This window comes from Drosophila virilis, chromosome 2 (genome assembly GCF_030788295.1).
Source record: "Drosophila virilis strain 15010-1051.87 chromosome 2, Dvir_AGI_RSII-ME, whole genome shotgun sequence".
NCBI classification, from domain to species: Eukaryota; Metazoa; Arthropoda; class Insecta; order Diptera; family Drosophilidae; genus Drosophila; species Drosophila virilis.
The window spans coordinates 7,365,472-7,386,547 of NC_091544.1; the positions used below are offsets into that span (position 1 = coordinate 7,365,472).

Genomic DNA, 21,076 nt, shown 5'->3' on the forward strand with positions numbered 1-21,076 from the left:
GGGGAGGGCGGGCGCAGGTAATTACACGAAAGCCATACGCAAAATTATGTAAAAAGATTAAATTTGTAAGATAAATTGGAGTAGACCCGAAACCCAGAGCAGACCGGAAAATGCAGACAGCCACCGACTGGCAGCCAGACACTTGGCCGGGAATAAAAAATGCCGCTTTATGTGGCAGATTTCATGGCTGGAGATAAAAATGGTTGCCGTAATAAATGAGAATTATGCAAAGTTTGAGCGAATGATGAAGTAAGTAATGCCCATCCAAGCCAAATACGGTTAACGGAGCGTGTTATAAGACGCCGAACAGCCGAACTCAGAAGCTCAGAGGCTCCCAGATGAATAAGTGGAAATTTATGAAAATAAGCATAAAGCCAGCTAAATTCACAAGTAATAACAAAAAATGCCCAACCAGCTGCCTTCCATGGAACTTACACAGCCACAAACTCCCTTAAGTCTCCAGCCACAAAATAATGCTGAAGAAAAAAAAAACGAAGATAACACTTAAGGCTTTTGCCTGGGATGCGCTTAGATGCTTTTTTTTCTCTTCTTTTTCCTGACAATGTTGTTAACAGCGAAATTTAAGTGGCTAACAACTTGTACAAAGTTTGGCTGACAGTTTGAGGCAACAGGCAAAAGAAAATGTTAAGAGCTTTAATCGTCTCACGGCATTAGCTGGCGATTTCCCAAATTTTCATTTAACTCCCAGACACACTTCGGCCAAGCTCTACGCCGGGCTCGTATTCAATTAGCATTTAGATACGCATTTGGGCTGACTTTGTTTTATCAATGATGATTTCATTGTATGTCCATAGCTAATGGCATCCGCAAACAAATTTCGGGTTTGGCAATTAATATAGCAGCATCAGGTGAGAAGGTGAGAATATTATTTTGGCAAATGAAGGGAGGCCAGATGAATTAACGGGCTCTATTTTCAGTCTCAAGTCCACATAGCTATATTCTGTTTATTAATTCGATCTTAAAGACATTTACGAAGAACCTATTCGCAATTTATAAATATTTTCAATAATATATGTGACCTATTTCTATATTTCTGTAAATGTACAATAATATAAACACCTATATCTTTCCCTTGCCATAAGTTTATATGTACTTGTGGTTCTATAATTGTTTTTATGGTCCACATATAATCCGTCGGGTTTACTCATCATCGTCATTTCAATCTGCGGAACACAAGCATCCAACATGCTCGTTGGGCAAACTAGTTCCATTTGCTGTTCGACAATTTTTCGTGTGCACAACGTCAATTAAATGCCGGAAATGGCCAATTTCAATGTTGGCCGACAATCGTTGTTTTTTCTATTTGCCCCTATTTCGAGGGGCTTTTCATGTTTTGCTTTGATGGCCGTCAAATGGTAAAACAAAAAAAAAAACAAAGGCGATTAATTACAGAGCTTAAAGAAGACACTTAATGCGCTCTGACGGGCGTCCAAATGCTCATCTGGCGAAGGGTTTAATTGCGAGGGAAGGAAAAGCGCGGCTTAAGCATTGGGGAATCGGATGAGTGAGGGCTAACAAAGCAATTAACTGGTATAAAAAGCTTAAAAGCGCTTTAAGCAAATTTTTAATTTGTTGGGAAAGGTGGACAATCAAAACAATCCAAAACTTTATCTGAAGGCTTTACTCATAGTTACAGTCCAAACGCCGCTTATCTATAAGCGATTCGTGCACAGAAGGCGGGTGGGTGGGCGGCGGGTTAATCAATATTCATATTCATGGATTATATCTGCATATGACTGGGTAAACAGTTGGCGTCAACGTCATATCAAATGTGGTGATTAATTTCGAGCGCTGATAAACGTGTCGCAACAGAAACAATAAACAGCTGTTAATTATATAAAATGCAAATTTGATAATATGTACATATTCAAAATTATGCGAAGTTTTATATAAAAACTATTATTGAGCGGCGACTCAGAAAAAGAAAGCGACTCTGTGATGATATAATAATAATACGATTCAATTTATAGCCGGTTCTCGGAATTAATAAATCCCAGTCCCAGTCCCAGGCACAAGCCTATGGGGTTAGATGACGTCGACCCGAAACGAACCCTATGCGTATAGCAACAAAAACAAAAATAATAGCGGAGAGCGCATAAGCAAACGCCCAGAGCGCAAACTCCAGAAGTCAAATTTGTGAGCGAGGAGGAGAGAGCGGGTGTGTGTGTGTGTGTGTGCGAGAGAGAGCGCGCACTGACGTAATCGTTATCGTTGCCCGCCTAGCTCTCACACCGCCTTTAACTGGGTGAAGGGGGAAAAGGGAATGTCATAGTTTTGTTGTTGTCGATTAATAAATGAAATGAAATCATTCAAGGAAAACAAGCAAACATCAATGAAAAATTCATTTAAATTGACAACTATACAGAGCTATTGTCATATTGAACTGGCCAACAACAACAACAATAATAATACTACTAACCTCCATTGCGTTTTTTATGCTGCCTGTTTTTTGTGAGTCTCTTACAGCTGTCAAGGTCTCGGTTTTATTTGCTTGCCGCACAATTACTTGTAAATGTTTTTTATTGCACTTTTGCAGTCGCCACACGCACCACAATTACACTGGAGTTTTTCTTATTTTTTATTTCTGTTTCTTGTGTTTGGGCGTGACACACACAAAACGAATCGAAGTCCGCTGTGGCCTACAAAATTTGTGTTTGTTGTGTTTTTTTTCTTTCGAGCTCGGTACAAGTAGAACGCGGTGCGATACAATATGCCGCTGTTAACAGATTGCAGCCAGCGCAATTGTTTAATGTGAACACGTTATTAACAGCGCAAAACGGCGGGCGGCAACGACGAAGTTTGACAGAAAAGTAACAAACAAGGTGTAACAAACCAGGTTTAATTTAACTACTGAGCATCGATTGCATATATCGAAGAAAATAATCGAAAAAATTCGAGTTGCGGAGTTGCCAGATAGCGTTATTGTGGCAACATTTACAAGTGCTGCCAACTCGTTTGCCACAACTAAGCGCAGTTTAGAAGCCACTTTGGACTGTTACCCGCCAAAGTTTGAGACGCGCAGGAAATTTGAAAGTAGCTTTTCAGTTGTATGAAAACTATTTGGTTGACACATCAAAAGTGTACTGCAAAATAATTTTTCTACACGCAAGGCAGTCAAAAACGCTACCACTCTAATTAAGAGCTGTTTTTATGGCCACTTTGCGCTCGCTCATAAAATTATATAATATTACGGTTATAACATACACACAAACACGAACACACCCACACCCACTCATACTCGCAGCTGCGACACAAGTAAGGCGCATAAATCAAAAAGTTTTTGGCACAATTTTTCACATTAAATTAATTTTTATCTGCAAGATTGTTTTTTCTGTCATTTTTGACTGTTTTTGAATTGCGCCTAATTAATTAGGGTAAAATGCTACCCAAGCAACAACAAGGGCACGCGAAATGCCAAAAGTCGACTGGCATATTTCCATTGCATACCTCGAGGCGCCAGCAAATAGAAGATGTCATAAAAATGCCATTGTAAGTAGTTGAACTGAAGTCTTTTGCATTGTTGTCATTGTTCAGCTAACTCTTGTTACTGCTGACTTCTATTATTGTTGTCCCTGTTGTTGTTGTTGTTGTTAATATTGCAGGCAAATCGGCAAAGACACGCACAGGCAGCGCCAAGCTCATTTCAGTTGTGTCGAAAAGATAAATGTGAAGCGCTTAAAAAAGCAATTACCGCATAAATTGCGCCCCGACGCTGCTGCCACAACTACAAATAGGCGGATCCAATGGCAGGCAGCCAGGCACAGGATGCGGCGCATTAAACTTGCTACAAAGGACGCTCAAACAAAAAAACAAACAAACAAACTCACAAAACGTATGCGAGCACATTCTGGCTATAAGACATTTCGCAAACAAATGCGCAAAGCACGCGAAAACATGCAATATGCATTGTAAAATTGAGGCAAACAACACGCCCCAATCCCCGCCCGGGCAGCCCACGACCAGAGCAGAGCCTGGCTTAATTGTAAAATCAATAGTGGGACTGAAGGGCGCGTAAATCAAGTTAAAAATCGCAGCAATCAAAACATCCAAAAAGGCAATAAAAACTCATTAAATAGCCCGACAGGCTGGCCGCCAGGCGGCCAGGCGGCCAGGATGTGTATGCCAATTGGGAGGCCAGGTGCGCGACCAGCGATCCAATTGGATTTCAACAAATTGAGTGGGACACATCGATTTCTCATTAGATTGGACGCAATCTTTCAGCCTGATGATATTTTATGGCTGCTGAAATCACTTAAACAAAAATTTAATTGACTTGGCGACTTGGCGACTTGCCTGGCACGTAATAGTCAAAGGGAAACGGAGCGCACAACACGAAACGGAAGTCAGGACGACGACGTCAGGACGAAGCTAGACTTTGGTGTCGGGCGCCAGCTGCCAGGCCTACTGCCAATTTGTTGCTGTCTCTCTCTCTCTGTGTGTGTGTGTGGAGCGGAAATTTCTTCAACTTCCTGATTTAAATAATAACAAACTGTGCTGACGTCTGGCCTGCCAAACGGCCCAGCTCCCAGGCCTTCCTCTTTACATGTCGCACCAACTGACGGCAGCAGCAACAACAACAACATTTACGGCGGCAGCCAAGTTGATTGCCATCATCAGGCGCCTTGTGCCCCCATGCGTCAAAGTATCAGCGAGCATTTTTTTCTTTTGGTCATTGGGGATTTGAGGGGATCTGTGGATTACAGGGCGCTGCGGCTTAGCTGAGTGTCAACATTTTGCTAGCTCAGCGTTGGGTATATTTTAAATATTTGCATTACGATGTGACAACCACAACATGGCTGATAACGCAATGCGCTGTGGTGTTGTTGTTGTCTGTTCAGGCCCAAAGCGACCACATTCTGTGCACGCGGCTGGACAACAATTTCCACATGCATTCGCACTTGACACACAAACAAATGCCAAAGATTCGACAAAGCCGACAAAACGGCGGCCCGCCAACCGACGCACTGCAGCGCCGATGCCCGAGACGAATGCGCAGCCGAAGCAAAGGCAGCGGCAGCGGCAGGACTATAAGACAGCAGCTCAGCCGACGCACGAGCTGAGTCGCGCCAGCAACGTTGAACCAGACGCAACGCGGAAATAACGAGTATTGCGCATACGCCACAAGTGCCGCAAACAGTTGCCGCAAATTGAAAAAGAAAGAAAGAAAAAAAAAAAACATAACACAAATGCCGCTCGCTCGTTAGTGAAATTCCTGACATTTTTACGATACGCAACAGCTACAAAGGCAGAAGCTGGCCAGAAAAGTGCGTGCCACCAAAATATTTATACAGCATTTGAGAGGCAACTGGCCAAGCAGCCATGCGGCCATGTGGCATCCACGTACAACGGTGCGTATGAATGAAATGCGCGCCATGAATGAATGCCAGTTGAGGCGAGTTGTAATCAGTTGAACAGCTTCCTTGTGTGGGCGGGGCTGTGCGGGCAACTGGACGGCTGTCAGAGATTTATGTTTATGCCGCGAGTCATGTGTGTTGTTTGCCTTAGATGTGTGTGTGTGTGTGTGTGTGTGTGTTACGAAAACAAAACACGCAACTGCCTGCGTTTCAGGCAATGCAAATAAAGGCAAAAACACAAAAAGTGTGGCAGAAGTGGGAAGTGTGCTGCGATAAGTCGCCAGGATATGTCAAATTTAGCTGTCAACGCTGCAGGATATTAAACGCTCCATTGACTTTTGTGGCCAGTTAGCTTGGACAGTTAATTTTAACATTCATTTGCATTTGTGCCAGCCAAATTGATGGCCTTAAACTCGGCCCGACAAGTGCCCAAACCGCTGGCCAATTTATTTGGTTTAGGCCAGAACAAAAAAATGTGTTAATACATTTGCAACGCACAACTCTTTTTTTTTTTTTTTGTGTCTGCTTCTGTTCTGGCTGTTGCCAATCGCTCACATTCGACCGCCTCAGCTGTGCGTTATTTTCACTTTTGACCCTTTTACATATGAGTAGCACGTTTGTGTGTTTGCTTGACTGTGCGCGCGTGTGTGTGTGTGTGTGTGTGTGTGTTGGTGTGTGTATTATTGCTGTCAAAGCCCGGGCTTTGACGTCTAATTTATGAATGGTTTTAGCAGCCCAGACACGAGTCATGCTGTTCTTATGACACGCTCTATTTGCTTTGGGCTTTTTTTGTTCTACTCCATGCCGAAAAATAAAAGAGTTTATTTGCTTTGTACCGAGTCCGTATTGCTGTCCGCCCGTCTCCGTATTCATATAGAAGCTTTTTTCTTTCACCTCTGTCGAAATACTAAGAAACTTGAAACATGGAATAATTATATATAAGTCTGCAACAAAGTCAGGGCAGGCTCTAAGGGAGGCTCTATAGAGGCGTGGTCAATTGCGTTTAAAGTCTACTGTTGATAATATATATAATATATGAATGCATACTTTACTACCAGTAATATTAAAAACATTAGTAATGATAATAATAATAACAATAATAATAATAATACTAATAATAATATTAATAATAATTAAAATAATAATAATAATAAAAATAAGAAAATTAATGAAAATAACAATAATAATATTGATGATGATGATAATAAAAATAATAATACAAAAATCGCAATAATAATAATAATAAAAATTAAAAACCCGCTATCTTCCACAGTCGTAAATTCGTCTAAGTATCTAAAAGATTTGGAAAACCCTATAGCTTTCAAAAAATTAGGCGCGAGCATATTATAAGATTGTTATTGGACCTCGAACGAGCATTGGGCAGTCGGTTGCACCCGAGTGCCACACTCTTGCTTGTTTTCTTTTCTTAATTCTCAAACTTTTCATTTGCTTATTGTTGCGCATTCATCAGCTGCGCACTGCGAGTCCCTTAACATTTGCCATTGCAAGTTGCGCAAAAGTTGACGCAAAAATTCCTCAGCCTTGTAAAATATGTTGGCCCAAAACTTTTTTAATGTATATTACAATCCTGACTGCGCTTTGTTCCAACTCGCCGAACCTTACACATTTCTAATGTCTAATGTCTAATGTCTAATGGAAACCAAGTCTGGCTCGACTCGTAAGTACAAGAACAGTTATTTGTCTATAACTCAACCCTTTGCGCCGCCCGAGGCCATTTTGATGCCGGCAGCGGCTGCAACGCGCGCGATAAGCGTTTAATTGAAAGCCGCCCAGCCGAGCGCCTGATTGAATTTCTATACAGAAATAAGCGCAAACTAGAGATTTGTATAGTGGCTCGGGCGCTGGGTTGTTGGATAGGGGGGGTGGGGCTGCTGGCGCTGCACCACATTCGCCACCGCAGCTGCATGGTTGATAGCTGATATCCATGGGGGAGGAGCTCCGGCTGGAGTGCCCTTTGCTAGTTCGTCCTTTTAGCGCATTCGCTCAAATAAATTTCAATACACTCGTTGCCGTATTTAATATGAATGCAGTGCAGCGGTGTTTGCAGCGCTTTTGAGTGCAAACCGTTTAGCCTGGGGTCCCCTTCCCCTGTTAGCCCCTCGACGGTTTCCCGCTGCACTTGAAAAACGCCATGCTCATTTAATTATATGCACATTTATTTTTGCTGTTGTTGTCATGTAATTTGTTTCAAAAATACGCCATAATTAAAGATAGAAACAATTTATTATGTTTTCAAAAGAATTTCAAAGGCATGGCTAGAAGCACAGCTAAACGGTTTTCAATTGTAAACATCCATTATGAATTATATAGATTATATAATCGGTGGATATTTTGCAAATTGTATGCAATTGAATTCAAAAGCTTTTCATTCAAACGAAATATTCAATAGAAAACGTAAACTGAAAATGCGCCTATGCTAGCAACAATTAATTATAATTAAATTAAAGCTTTTTAGATTGACTTGGAAATAGTTCTATAAATAATAAATTGGTTAAAATTAACAAAAAAAATGTATGCCTATTGTTGGCCGTAACTAATTAAATGAAATATAAACATTTATTTGTCATGAGATAAAAATAATTTAATTTTTTTCTAATAAGCAAATATTTAGGTAGCCACAATAATAATTTGATTTTCTTGTGCAAACATAACTTTAAATAATTTTTTTCATTTTATTGGTGTTATTTGCAACTGAAGAAATCTAACTTAATTGCACAAACTCGATAAGTGTGGCCATATATTTTCAATGCATATTTTTCGAGCTGCCAACGCCGTTTAACTAAAATAATGTATAAGCTTTTAAGCACGGATCATGTTTTATGAATTTTATGAATATCAGGTTCACCAGTTTATCCGTTTAAATTCCATATAAATACCGTAATAAGAATTTGTGCACATTTTGGTTAAAATCCTAACGCTTTCATTTGCTTCCCATTCCAATTAAAAATGTAACAACTGCAGCTTTATTTAATTCAATATATATATATGTAGCTTCAAGTTATGTTGAAGCAATTTTCAGAGAATGCTTTTCGAATGTGTTTTAAATTTCGTTTGTATAAATATCTTTACAATTTTCATTCGCCCATGTGCTCTTTGTTAGTCTTTGTTTGCGCATCAACAATATCAAATCCGTAGCATTTCCCCGCCCTCGCCACATGTGCATCCAGCTGGCGGTAGAACTTTTTGCTGCCAGCTTGGAACGCATTGGGGAACATATTGGGTAACATGCAGCACAAATGCGACTATAAATGCGGCTTCAGCTGGCAACATGAAATGTAATTATGCAACATGTGTGCGCAGCTGCATGTCAGGAATCTTTGCCATGCTGATGAATCTTGTTGCCAGCTGTCTTGCTGTTGCTTCACTGCATCGCTTCACGAGGCGATGTCTATGCCCTAGCCACGCTCGCGTTGTGTATGTAAATTCCTCACTCCGTCAAGTCTGACAGTTAACGCGGCGTATACGCATTGCGCCCCATGCATCCATGGGAGTTGGTAACATTTCAAGATGTTGGGCTAGACACACGCATGTGTATGTGTGTTTGTTTTTGGGCATCTGAAATATTTTCTGTGACAGCACACAGGAATTCTTAATGCAGTCCCCAGTGAATCTGTGACTTGGCTATATACTAATATTTTAGTTTTCCTCTATTCTGACTTGCAGCTGCTGCCATGGACACGGGCAAAATGCACGGCAATGAGGCAATGATAGGACGGAGACCAAGACCACAACCACAGCAACCACAGCAACCAATGCAACCAGCAGAGTGCAGATGCAATCTGGAGAGTTCGCTTCTAGGCTGAGTGCCACAGCTAGCTAACTCTATTCACACAGAGCCCGACCAGCCGCTTCAACCAGCCAAGCAGCTAAGCAGAAGCCCAGCACGGATACAGGGACCACAGCGAGTGCTTGGGGCCCGCCATGTTGCGAGATATCTTTCTGTATATTGTTCTAATCGCTTTATTTTGCTTTATTTTCATGGCGCAGTTAATCGTTAACGTTTACGCATTCCAGCGCCAGCCAACGCCCGCCCAGAGGGCCGAGCGCAATGAAATTATATTTGTCTAGGGGTCCTGGGGTTGTGTGGCCACCAGGGCCAGAAGTCAGGGGCATTGTGGCTTGCCATTTAATGAGCACCACTGTGAAAAACTTAAAGCTCAAAATCAAAGGAAACTTCTTGCCGGTCGCATGCTGGCCTAAAGACAAAATCCCGCTAAGAGCTGATAAACTAGGTTGCGCGCTAATTAGTTACGGTAGTCTTGGGAGCGCTGTCCTGAATGCACAATACACTCAAGCACAATGAAACTTTGCGACACAATAAGACACAGCTGGAGCTGCAGCTTGCCAGGACGTGCATTAAGGCGCGCAAAATGTGAAAGCCGCACACGCAAAGTTCATGCTGCAACGTTGCGATGCGCTGTTGCATTAAAAAATATAAAAAACGAATTTACTCAATTCATTTGCGTGCCACATTGCCGCATTTAAGCATTCAGTTCTTTTCGCTCTTTGGGGCACATAAAAAATAATTGTGTCCATGCTGATAAAATGATAATTATTAATTTAAACGGGCGCTTTAAAAATTTCATTGCCTACTTTTGTGCGCGCGACTCGGTCTGCTGCAGCGGCGCCAATGAGCCGGCACAAATGCATTTGGGCGTGGCAGGGGGCTAGAGTTTGTATTGATTTCCAGCGCACACGCTCTCCCATTTCGAGTGCTTTTTGTTTTTTTTTTTTTTTTTATAGTTTTTGGGCACGCCGCACAGTTTATTGTTTTCTTTTGGCCGCTTGAGCCAATTCGTCTGGCAGCGGGGCCAGAGCTGTTCGTGCCGCCTTGAGCACTTGAGCGCCATATACACACTTGACCCCATTCGCTGAGAGACTTTACAATAGGCTCGGCCAGTGGGTGAAAGTTAGAGGCCTTGGCTGGGCAAACATTTAAATTGACATGGCCGAGGGCAGGGAAAGTGTTTCACTTCAAAAACTTCAAAGTGTGGCTAAATTTTCGTTATATACTGCTTAAGTGTGTGTGTGTGTGTGTGCCTAATAGATGACTGGCCAAATGGATATTATGGTTTTATCTACTGCCCAAGACGTTTATACTTTGATATGAGCATAGGCAAAGTTATTGAAAAGTTCTTAGTTAAATGAAATTGCATTTTCGGATTGCTGCGCCAAGTCAAGTGCATTTTGGCACTCGCCCTAAAACTGAACATTTTTTCTCAAAAGTATCGAAAGTTTTCCATTTTATTTACATAGTTAGCAGAATTTAAGGTTTGGCACTTGGCAAAAGTGGTATTCATATCGTAAGAACATTTTAAATGGTATTATCGAATAATCAAAACCGTATTAACCGAGCAAACCAAACATATATACGAAAAAAGAAAACATCTTATTGAATTGTATTCAATTAAAATAATAATAAATATGAACGCATACATTTGAACAATAATAGTTTTTAGCTAACCTATACAATATATACTAGTATCTATAAATGTAATAATTTTAGCAAATAATGTTTAATAAAGGATGTGTGACGAAATTTACTGTACGTGTAGCTAGTGCTGAACAATGAAAATCCAATTAATTAAACGACAAACGAAACAATATCGAAATACATATAAATCAAATAAATGTTGAACAATTAAAAAATACAAATCTTTTATTCATGCCGCTTTTTGGGTCAGTTGAAAGGCTTGACCCTAACGTGTATAAATTAAAAATGAATACAATTCTCTCAACTGAAACTCTCAAGAAGTTGTCTGCTACTCGAGCTGTTTATTTTCCCTCTTATTGCGACATAACGAATAAGTTTGCTTTTGCTTTTCAAGAAGATATTTCTCCATGATCTCCGGGATTCAAGAAGATATGTCGTTTCAAAAGGAGATATCTCCATGATCTGCGGGATTCAAGAAGATATGTCGTTTCAAAACGACATATCTCCATGATCTCCGGGACTCAAGAAGATATTTCTCCATGATCTCCGGGATTCAAGAAGATATGTCGTTTCGAAACGGCATATCTCCATGACCTCCGGGATTGAAGAAGATATGTCGTTTTGAAACGACATATCTCCATGATCTCCGGGATTCAAGAAGATATTTCTCCATGATCTCCGACTTAAATTCAATAGCATTTAATTTAGTTTATTAAAAGCCAGCTTAGACAGTTTCGTTTTAGGTTAAACTTTTATGCCGCTTTATGCAAATATAACATGTACAACATATTTTGCGTATTTGCATATTTTGCCTTTTAAGTGCTTGCAACTTAATACAGTTGCAGTGCTGCAAAACGCAAAATATGTTTTTATTTAATACAGCCATTTTTGCTGTGCTAACCATTTGCATAGTTTTCAGTACATGAAAAATATGCGATGCCATGAAAAAAATAGTCCACATACTGCTTGGAACGTTTTACTATAAATGATTAGTATTCTTATTATTAATATAAACTAGCAAACTACATTTTACAATACTACTCTCAAAATCAATACACTAGCCTGGGATCGGAGGCCGTTGCCTCGTTGTTCGGTAAAAAATTGAAAGAAATTTAATTCGCATATTTCGAAAAGTTCAGATTCCTGTTAAGCTTTGAGACATTCTTAAGTGGTAGTAAATAACACAAGCTTCTCGGTCCAGTTTGAGCTATGGAATATGTATTTTGTACTTTAATGGACCTTCTTAAAACAAGACCGTGTCCCTAACGACCTTTAAAAAAAAACTCGCTCGATGCACTTTTCAATCCTTTGTCGGTCATTCCATAAACACGCTTTCTCGGTAAAAGCGTCGCATTATTTACGCCTTTACATTTAAAGTGAAGTGTTAAATGCTTACCAAGGCCTTTTGCCACAACGACAGCAGTTCAGTAAATATTCCATTTAGCAGCTGTGGGACAAGCGGTCTTAAATTTGGCACAACAAGCGGGCGGGCCACAGTCCGACGCCTTTGTGTCAGGCCCAGAGCCGGTCTGGGCACCCGAAACATGCTCCGTGCTAACAACGCCCCCCTCCTCCACTGCTCTGGTAAATTTTGGCATGGGGCCAAATGCAAAGAAAAACTGTGCTGCTTGTTGCATACTGTCCCTGGCAGCTTGCAGCTAGCCGCATGCGGCCCCTTACACCCCCCCCCAACTCTCTTGCCTACGCTGGCCGGGTGCAACTTTGGCCATGTCTTGCTTTGTTTTTATTGTACCAAGCTGTCTGGGCTTTAAAAGTACAACGACATGGCCAACAATCATAACAATGAGAAGAACAACAACAACAACAACAGCAACTTTTTGTTATTGTTTTGCGCATTTTGTGTTTATTGCATTAAGTTGAACCGTACGGCCGGAGGCGCAGTAAGGCCGGCATCGATTCCGCATCTCAACCAAATTTGGTCAAGTCGTCAAGAACGACGGAAAATTTGTGTATTTGGAGCAGCGCCATATTGGGGGGCGTCACTGTGTGGGTGAGGTTGAAATGTAATTGAAAAACGCTTAAAATGTCTGACAGTCAATTTTTCAGTGCCACAGCAGCAGCTGTACACGTAGCAAGAGAACAGAACACAATCTAATTATCAGCCAATATATATATATATATATATTGCCATTTACATATATAATATACAAACGAATTTCTAATATTTATTTGCGCTCGTTGATTTTGTGACATTTTTCACTTTGATCTATGACAGGCGGCTCTTCGGGCAAGTTCTTTGCCAAAGTCACGTCCTTGTTGTTTTGCGGACAATTGAAACCAAACAAAAAATTAAAACTAATTAGACGTAAATTAATGAGAGAGTGCGAGAGAGAGAGAGAGAGAGAGAGAGAGAGAGAGAGAGGGAGAGGACGCGCACAAATAATAAAAGCCATCAAACAGCTGATGAAAATGTGACACAACAATTTGGCAGCTTGGACAGTTTGGGCAGCTCGGCAGCTGGGCAGCAGCATTAGCTTCAGCTGCAGAATATTTGATTTAATGCGCGAGGCTGTCATCATTGCCAATGCTTCTGCTGTTGGTGGTGACAGCAAGAGGCGAAGCTAGCGTAGCGAATGGCACTTGCAGATGCAGCAAGCCTTTTGGCCAACCAACAGCTAAATAAACAAAAATCATGCTACAAAGTGAAAAATATTTTGTTTATTATCTATTCTAGCATATGGGTCTTTTTGTGCGCTCTTTAGCGCGCATACTTAAGAGCAAACAGCATGCTCCAGAGCGCGGCACACAGAGATGGGCACACGCATACAGCTGCAGCTACACAGACGCACACACACACATACACACACACATACAAATGTCAGGCCGGACCACACGGCGTATGCGCAATTCGCCTTGGCTAGGTGCCAACGCGCTATACTTGGAGATCAACGGAAAAAATTGCTGATTTTTTGCCAGAAATTATTTATAACTGCTTGTTTCACACACACACACAGACACACATGCATGTGTGAGTGTGCGCTGTGTATATTTTATTTTCGATCTATTTGCTCTCTTCTATGATCGTTAACTTGACTAGTAAATAAAAAAAAAAAATACTCGAATCGCGCACATTTACAACAAAGAGAACATTTTGTTGGAGAAAAGAGCGTATCGATGATGAAATTCGAAAGAAGTAAACAGAATGACTTACTAGTAAATAAGGGAGAAACAGAGCTTGTGTACTTATCAATTGCATGGCCATTGCTTACCTGTAAATAGAAGAGAGAAGAGAGAAAATTAATTTTAGAATCAAATTTGGAAAATTTGATAGACAGATATAGATGTGCGATAAAAATTGTATTCCCGCTCCATAGTGCGAATATAATATACCATATATATATATTATACATATATCAATAAACATTTAAAACAAGCAATGTAAATTGTTTGATTTATTGGTAAATATTTTCTTCATATATATACACTATATATAGGGCCGATGACTAACGTTACGAAACGGTAAAAAATTTGTATGACTCAAGTTATGAAAGCGGGAATTTGGTTTGAAATTTATTAAGACCTGATCTGCTTGAACTGACAGAGGGTTTAATATTTGACACACATCATCTACAATGATTTAGTCCATGGCGAAATTAATTTCTGAAAATATTCTGCTCTTGTATGCTTATACACTGAGAGAAAGCAATGTGCTAGTCTATTAGTTATTGGTGAAAAATTAACTACAAATTTAATTTATTAACTCAACAAATATTCTGCTCAGATTTAAGTAACAGAACAAAATAGCATCAAATATTGACTGCGTTATTAAAGGAAACATTCGATGAAATAGACTATAAAAATTACACTGAAAAAAAAAGAAAACGATTTAATTAAAGTAATATAGTATGATGTGTGTTAACTGCTTCAACGCCTAAATTCGATTTAATTTTAATTAATTAATTATAAATTTAAATTTTATTCAATAAATTAAAATAAAAAATCCAAAACACAAAAGACAACAAAAAATAGGTAAAAATTAAACAAATATATTCTTTATAAATTCTAAATCAAAAGGAGTTTGATTTCATTTATTTGCACTTAAAAGATAACTATCCTATTTTTCGAGTCAAAAAATATGGGACATTACACTGTATTATAAATATTCTGAAAATCTTGCTGTACTTCCTTACATATTTATTAGAGGAAGATTATTGTGTGAGAAATGGTTAAAAATCTGTCGGAATTTTTGTGTCCTATCCCTAGGAACATCTTTAATATTGGCCAATTAACCACTTATTGTTTGCATAATTGCCGTAAATCGTCTTCAGCTGCCACATGCTTCACATGCAAAGCCAAAATGCTTGAAATCAATTAGCCTTTCGCTGAACCCTGAACCCTGAACCCCTCGGCATTTCGCTTGTGGCCATTGTTCAGCCCTTTGCAACTTAATTGTGCAAAATTAGTGGCATTGCCACGCCCACTTTGAACTTTCAAACCACTTGAGGGCAGCGAATATTTAATGCGAGTCAGCCAAATAAAACAAATGTTGAGGTTTTAACTTTTACGCTGGCCTTGGCATGTGGCATGTGAAAAACACAACGCTTAATTAATGTACCCATATACATATGTGTGTGTGTGTGAGAGGTGGTGTGTTACCCTCGAAAAAATAAAAGGAGCAGACGCGTCAGTTTTAATTAAAAGATAAAATTGCCTGGCCAAGCTCATATTCAACTGTAGAAGGGGAGGAGGAGCGAGAGAGAGAGAGAGAGAGAGAGGGAGGGAGAGCGACAGAAATAACGAGTCTCAAAGCGCATGAAATAATAAAAATGGCAATGAAATTAACAAAAAAAATAAAAATAAAAGCAGCTAAAAGTTAGAATTTTAGCTGAAGTCGTAGCACATAACAAGCACAACAATAAATGGTGGAGAGGAGGAATGAATAGCTGGCTAGGCAAGCAGGAAAAAAGGGAGGAAACAAAAAACTGAAGGCGGAAAGGGAAATGGAGCGCCAGAGCGGAAACTCTGCACTGTGATAGCCATTGGAGCTGCCTTGATTGCTGCTATGAAAAATCCTGTGAGAAAACCGAACTACCTGCCAGCTGCTGAGGCAAGGACCGTCAACGTCTCGCTGGCTTCATTTGAACGCAGCGCCAAAATGCCGCCGGGCAGAAGCAAACGTCGGGTTAACAAGTGTGCCCCGGCAGCAACAATAAAAGCCAGTAATGATAGAGCCAGGTGTGGCAGAAGCAGGGCGTTGCAGGGGCGACTAATGCCAACTGGCAGCTGTAGCTTTTTTATATACATATGTATTAGTGTGTGTGTGTGTGAGCCCACTTTAAATGCATGCCTCTGTGTTGGCGTATTAAGTGAAATGAAATCCTGTTAAGAGAAACAATGAAGCTATTAAAAATATATGTGTGTGCGTGTGCACGTGTGTGTGCATGAGTATATCTGCTGGTAAACCTCATAATATCGTTTAATAAATACTTTACAGCTTGATTGATTGCAGGTGCGCCCGCCTGCGACAGGTGAGTGTGGCTTAAGGATGCTTAAGTAGCTATTGCTGTTGCTGCTGTTCGTGCCTCTTGCGCCTGCCCTTGCTCCTGCTATTTGCTGATCCTGCTGCTGCTGTTAGTCAAAGTAATTTATGCGCCCAGAAACACGTCTTGCAGCAGCTACCACAGATTGGGTCCCATGTGGCTGAATATAATCAATGTGCCGCCCGACCATTGTGTGCTTATGTTTATCCTTTAGCTCCAGCTCCAGCTCCAGCTTCGGCCCAGGGCAGCCAGCTACCGCCGCAACTTGCAGTGGAAACTCACTGACCTGGAAACTTTCTAACGCCGTCTGCTTTGCCGGCGCTTGGCCAAGCTATAGCTAAAATTGCTTTAAGGGCGTCAGTTTTTTAAGGAGCAAACCCTTTTGTATGTGCATAACATTAGGGATATTCCCCACCAGCTACATTCAACAAAGTACGCTCTGTGAGCTACGAGCTGCGAGCTGGCACACCAATTGATTAATGTCCAAAGCGAGCTGTTTATTTTTAGCCGCATAAAAAGTTAATCAACTGCAAAGCGCAACCAAAATGCTTCGGTTAATTAGCAGCAGCTTCGAATAGTATAGAAGTATCTTGCCAGCGTTCAGGGAAATCTTTTGAAAATATATGTTTACGCGAGTGTCTATAGGTCATTTTTGCCGCAGCGTATTTGTATAATATATAAATATTTTGTATTTTGGCAAAAATCAAAAGAATTCGAAGCTGTTTTTCTTTTGTTTGTTTGGCAAATCGGGAGACGTCGCTTTCGACATCTTTGTCCGACGTCCATTTGGCAACTTTCAATCTGTCTCATTTGTCAGCTTCAAATGTTGAGTGAAGTGGGCGTACGCTGGTCATGCGGCTGCCTTTCATTACTTGACGCATCTAAATAGCCTTTCACACAGAGACGCACATCTACACACGCACGCACACACAAATTAGCGAGGGCAGACAAAGAGGTTGGTCTATTTGTAAAATTGTACACAATTCATCTTTGTGTTATTCTAAACCTCAAACATTTGCAGCTTGTCATTAAATAAGGCAGCATTCAAAACATCTTAACTTAGGTAAGCCCCAATGTTGTAAGACATTCTACATTCTACATTCGACTGGCCTTTTTAATATATCAATTATTTGAAGTCACGATGTTATTAGTTCTAATCAGATAAAAATGCTTTTAAGATCTCGGTAAATATAGGGGAAATCGAAGAGGCGAAGTATGTATCGATATAAAATTATACGTTGAATTTATCGAAATATGAATAAGCTGTATCGAGTTTGGAAAGAAAAACAACATTTGTACAAAGAGCTACGATAGTGAGCTTATGTTCATTCACCTTTAGTGTGTTTAAGATATTTTGAAAATAAGATAAGATTATAAGTCGAAAGAGGTGCATTTTAAATAGAGAGCTAGCTATTCAAAACTATCGATAATATCGATATTGACAACTCCTTATATATTACAACATTTAAGTATCGTTATTTTTGCAGCTCTTTAATATTATATCGAAGGCAACATTAAAAGTTCCACACACTTATTGAAAGACCCTCGCATTTTCGGCTCGCCTCACCTTGGTGGAGCGCGTTTTGCGCCATTGTGAAGTTTTCTTCGTTGTTGTTGTTGTTGTCTCCTCTTCCTCAATGACGTCATTGTCGTTGGGACTGTTGTCATTGGCAGTGTCTGCCATATTGTAGAGTGTTTATGTTTGTGTTTTAATCCTGAGAGGTGACAAGTGTTATCCGTATCCTAATGCTCGCAATATGCGTTTGTTTGTGTGCTTGTGTTAATTTGCGAGTTTATTTCATGGCTCTTAGGAATTTCTTTGGCACTTGAACACGAATAAACTTTTCGGCTTCTTCTTAAATATTTGCTTTCAATTCACATGGACAATTTTTTCATTTATTTTTCACACATTTTCACTGGAAACACATTATGATTTTTATTAGATGCGATATTTTTGAACATATATAGCATACGAGATATAATGCATTATTTTTCTACAATAATTTATTATTGCAGTTGCCTTGAGGCGAATATTTTGGCTAACATTTTGTTTTGTTTTGTTAATAAATAAAAACAAACTGCTTGCATAAAATGCAAAAATATAATTAATACAAATATAAAACGAGCAAATAAATAAACTTTGCTTGGCAAGTGAATTTTAAATTTACCTTTGCAAAATTCAAAATTTATTTACGCCAAATAAACACATGAAATATGTTTAAAAAAAAATGATAAAAAAATCATATGTATAAGCAACATACAAGAAAGCTTCAAATGGAAAAATACATAAAACATAATTTAATATCTCAACTATTCAAATGATGCATATATTCGTGTCTATATTTAACATTTAATTGATGTGCGCACACTGGGAGCTTGCGGTCTGGACAAGTTTCTAGCCAAGTTTATGGTCAAGTTTTAGCCAAATCAAAGCAACTGACTGCCCATTGGGAGCTGCTTATTGTTACTTATGAGCCGGACATTGTGGCTACACACACATGCACTAACGCACACACATACACACACACGCGCACACATGTGCACTGGCTGAGAGCAATTTCTATTTGTGAAATTCCCATTTGCCATTTAACTCGAAAACTATTTATTTATAAAGCACAAAGTTTGCCAAAATAAAGTACAACCGAGCAGGTGGCCAATTGAACTCAGCAGGGAGATTCAAAATGGAAAGTATAAAAGAAAACTTTCGAAAAAACAGTGTTGTAAAATGCAAAAAGCACGTCTGCCATTATGTTTGGGTTTTTTTTTTTGTGCGTTCGTTTAAAAATAAAATTGTTAAATGCTTTTTGCTGACCAGCTCAATTGCATTTTTATGAGTTTTTATTCAACGTCTGATATCATTCGCAGTTGTTATTCTAGTTGTATTTGTTGTTGGTATTGCTTTTGTGCACTGTTATTATTTATGTGTGCTTGTATGTGTGTGTTTCCTTTTTAATAGGTTTTCATTGTAGTTTGTTGAATTGCACTTTTTTTCTAGTTTTATTTTGTATGTATATTTTGGATTTGTGTTTTCAACTTTTTTTGTTGTCTGATAACGCGTGGGTGTTTTGTTGTTGTTGTTGTTGTTGTTGTTGTAGTTATTGTGTTTTATACCAGTGGAGCAGAGTGTTACTGTGTGGCTTTATCGCCTTCATATGCATGCAAATTTCAAATGCTAAAAATTCAACTGGGCCATCAGGCAGCAGCAGACGCGCTCGCGTTCGCAACAAACTGAGTTGCTTGATTTTCAGTCGAGGCAGTCAGCCAACCAAGCAGTCAGCCTGAGGACTATACAGGGTGTCCAAGTGTGTGTGTGTGTGTGGCGGAGAGGAGAGGTGGGGTGTGCTTGGTGCCTGGCGAGAGGCAGCCGCTAATAGAGCGGCGCACACAATCAACACTTAATGTTGCCGCGGGGACGAAGCGGCTGACTAACACAATTTGCTCATAATCTTAAAAATGAAATGCTTCACAGAGACACGCAGCATTTATTTGAGAGTGTGTGTGTGTGTGTGTGTGTATGCGTGTGTGTGCTTGAGTGTGTATGGCCACTTTAAATTATACACTTTTGAAAATGTGTGCGCAAAAATATTTGCCGCTTTACATTTTGAGTTCTTCTTTATATTATTAATATTATTATTATTCTATTTCTTTCTTTCTATTTATTTCTTTTCTTTTTTTTTTTGCAGCCAGTCAACGCGACGTATGCGTAATGTGAACATTTGTATTCAGCATCGCCCCTGTTGGCACGAGAGAGCAAAAAATTGGCTTTCAACGAACTTGCGAATAGAGAAACAGGTGAATATTTGTTGACCACACTCGCTTGAAAAATTATAGCGAATTCCTTAAGATATTCTTCTTGGCCGCGCGCAAATAAATGAAAAACAAATTTCGACGGCCGTTAAAAAATACAAATATAAATGATATAAAAAGCGGCTTGTGATTTTATTTGTCTAGCCGCAAAGATTCGCTGGCCAGCAGCACCGTGCGTTATGTGCTGCGCGTGGCACTCAACTGAACTGATCCGAAATGAACTGAACTGACGCTAGGATTTGGCTGTCGTTTACAGCTTCCAGCTCCTGGTTGGGGTCGCGTTAAACATAGCATGCAGCTCGCCAGCTGCGTTGCTCTTGGCCTTTGTTTCGCACCTTTGTGGCGCAGCAGTGAAGAAATAATTTTGCGAAAATATTTGAATGTTGTTTTTGTTGTTGCCGCTTTGTTGTTAGTAAATCATCGCACTGGGGGCAACCTTGTCGCGTGAACAGTTTATTGCGTTGCGAGCTTCGCTACGCTATTTGTCACACGGTCTAATTATAGCCCAAATCATCTGCTCGCTGGCCACATTCACCTATATCTGCACACCTATCACGTATATATACATATATATATATGGATCTATATATCTAGCTGCTTTAGCTGTCTCCATAATCATCACATATTGCCAGTTCTTATGGGGGCCGTAAACTGTTGCTGTCGCTTGTCATTCTAATTGCTAACAATTTGCGTTGCAACTCTTGGCCTGGTCCCGGTCCTGGTCTGGTCATTGGTCAGTGCTAATTGTTCCCATCGATTTGCCTTTTAAATCTGCCATGGCAGCCGCTGTGCGGATGTGGCAATGTGACTCTTAGCTGTATGTCAATGGGCCATGTTAAATTGTCAGCTTTTTTGTCTTGCGAATGTAAAGCTGTCTGCCACAGAGTGCAACGGGTGCGAGAGTTAACATATATACTATATATATATATTTATTTATT

General features: G+C 39.9%; 2 protein-coding genes across 10 annotated transcripts in view; one reads left to right on the top strand and one right to left on the bottom strand.

The window, feature by feature from the left end:
* tmod (tropomodulin) overlaps positions 1-21,076 on the bottom strand; it is a 48,700-nt gene that overhangs the window by 14,253 nt on the left and 13,371 nt on the right. Inside the window, exon 1 of one of the 9 annotated variants that reach the window (XM_070207504.1) lies at positions 17,899-18,231. The exons of 7 other annotated variants lie outside the window; for them this stretch is intronic. In XM_070207504.1, coding sequence (XP_070063605.1) covers positions 17,899-18,015 — 117 coding nt within the window. In that variant the 5' untranslated portion in view covers positions 18,016-18,231. Of the gene's footprint in view, positions 1-2,440; positions 2,868-17,898; positions 18,232-21,076 lie in introns of those variants that run through there. One more of the 9 variants, XM_070207507.1, reaches the window with a different exon arrangement.
* Positions 5,095-11,027, top strand: LOC26530382 (uncharacterized). The gene is made up of 2 exons (XM_015172307.3): positions 5,095-5,369; positions 9,060-11,027. The coding sequence occupies exon 2, from the start codon at positions 9,318-9,320 to the stop codon at positions 9,462-9,464; it is 147 nt and encodes a 48-aa protein (XP_015027793.1). The 5' UTR covers positions 5,095-5,369; positions 9,060-9,317; the 3' UTR covers positions 9,465-11,027.

Coding starts and splice junctions, on each gene's coding strand:
- LOC26530382 (XM_015172307.3), top strand. CDS start 9,318: ATGTTGCGAGATATCTTTCTGTATATTGTTCTAATCGCTTTATTTTGC.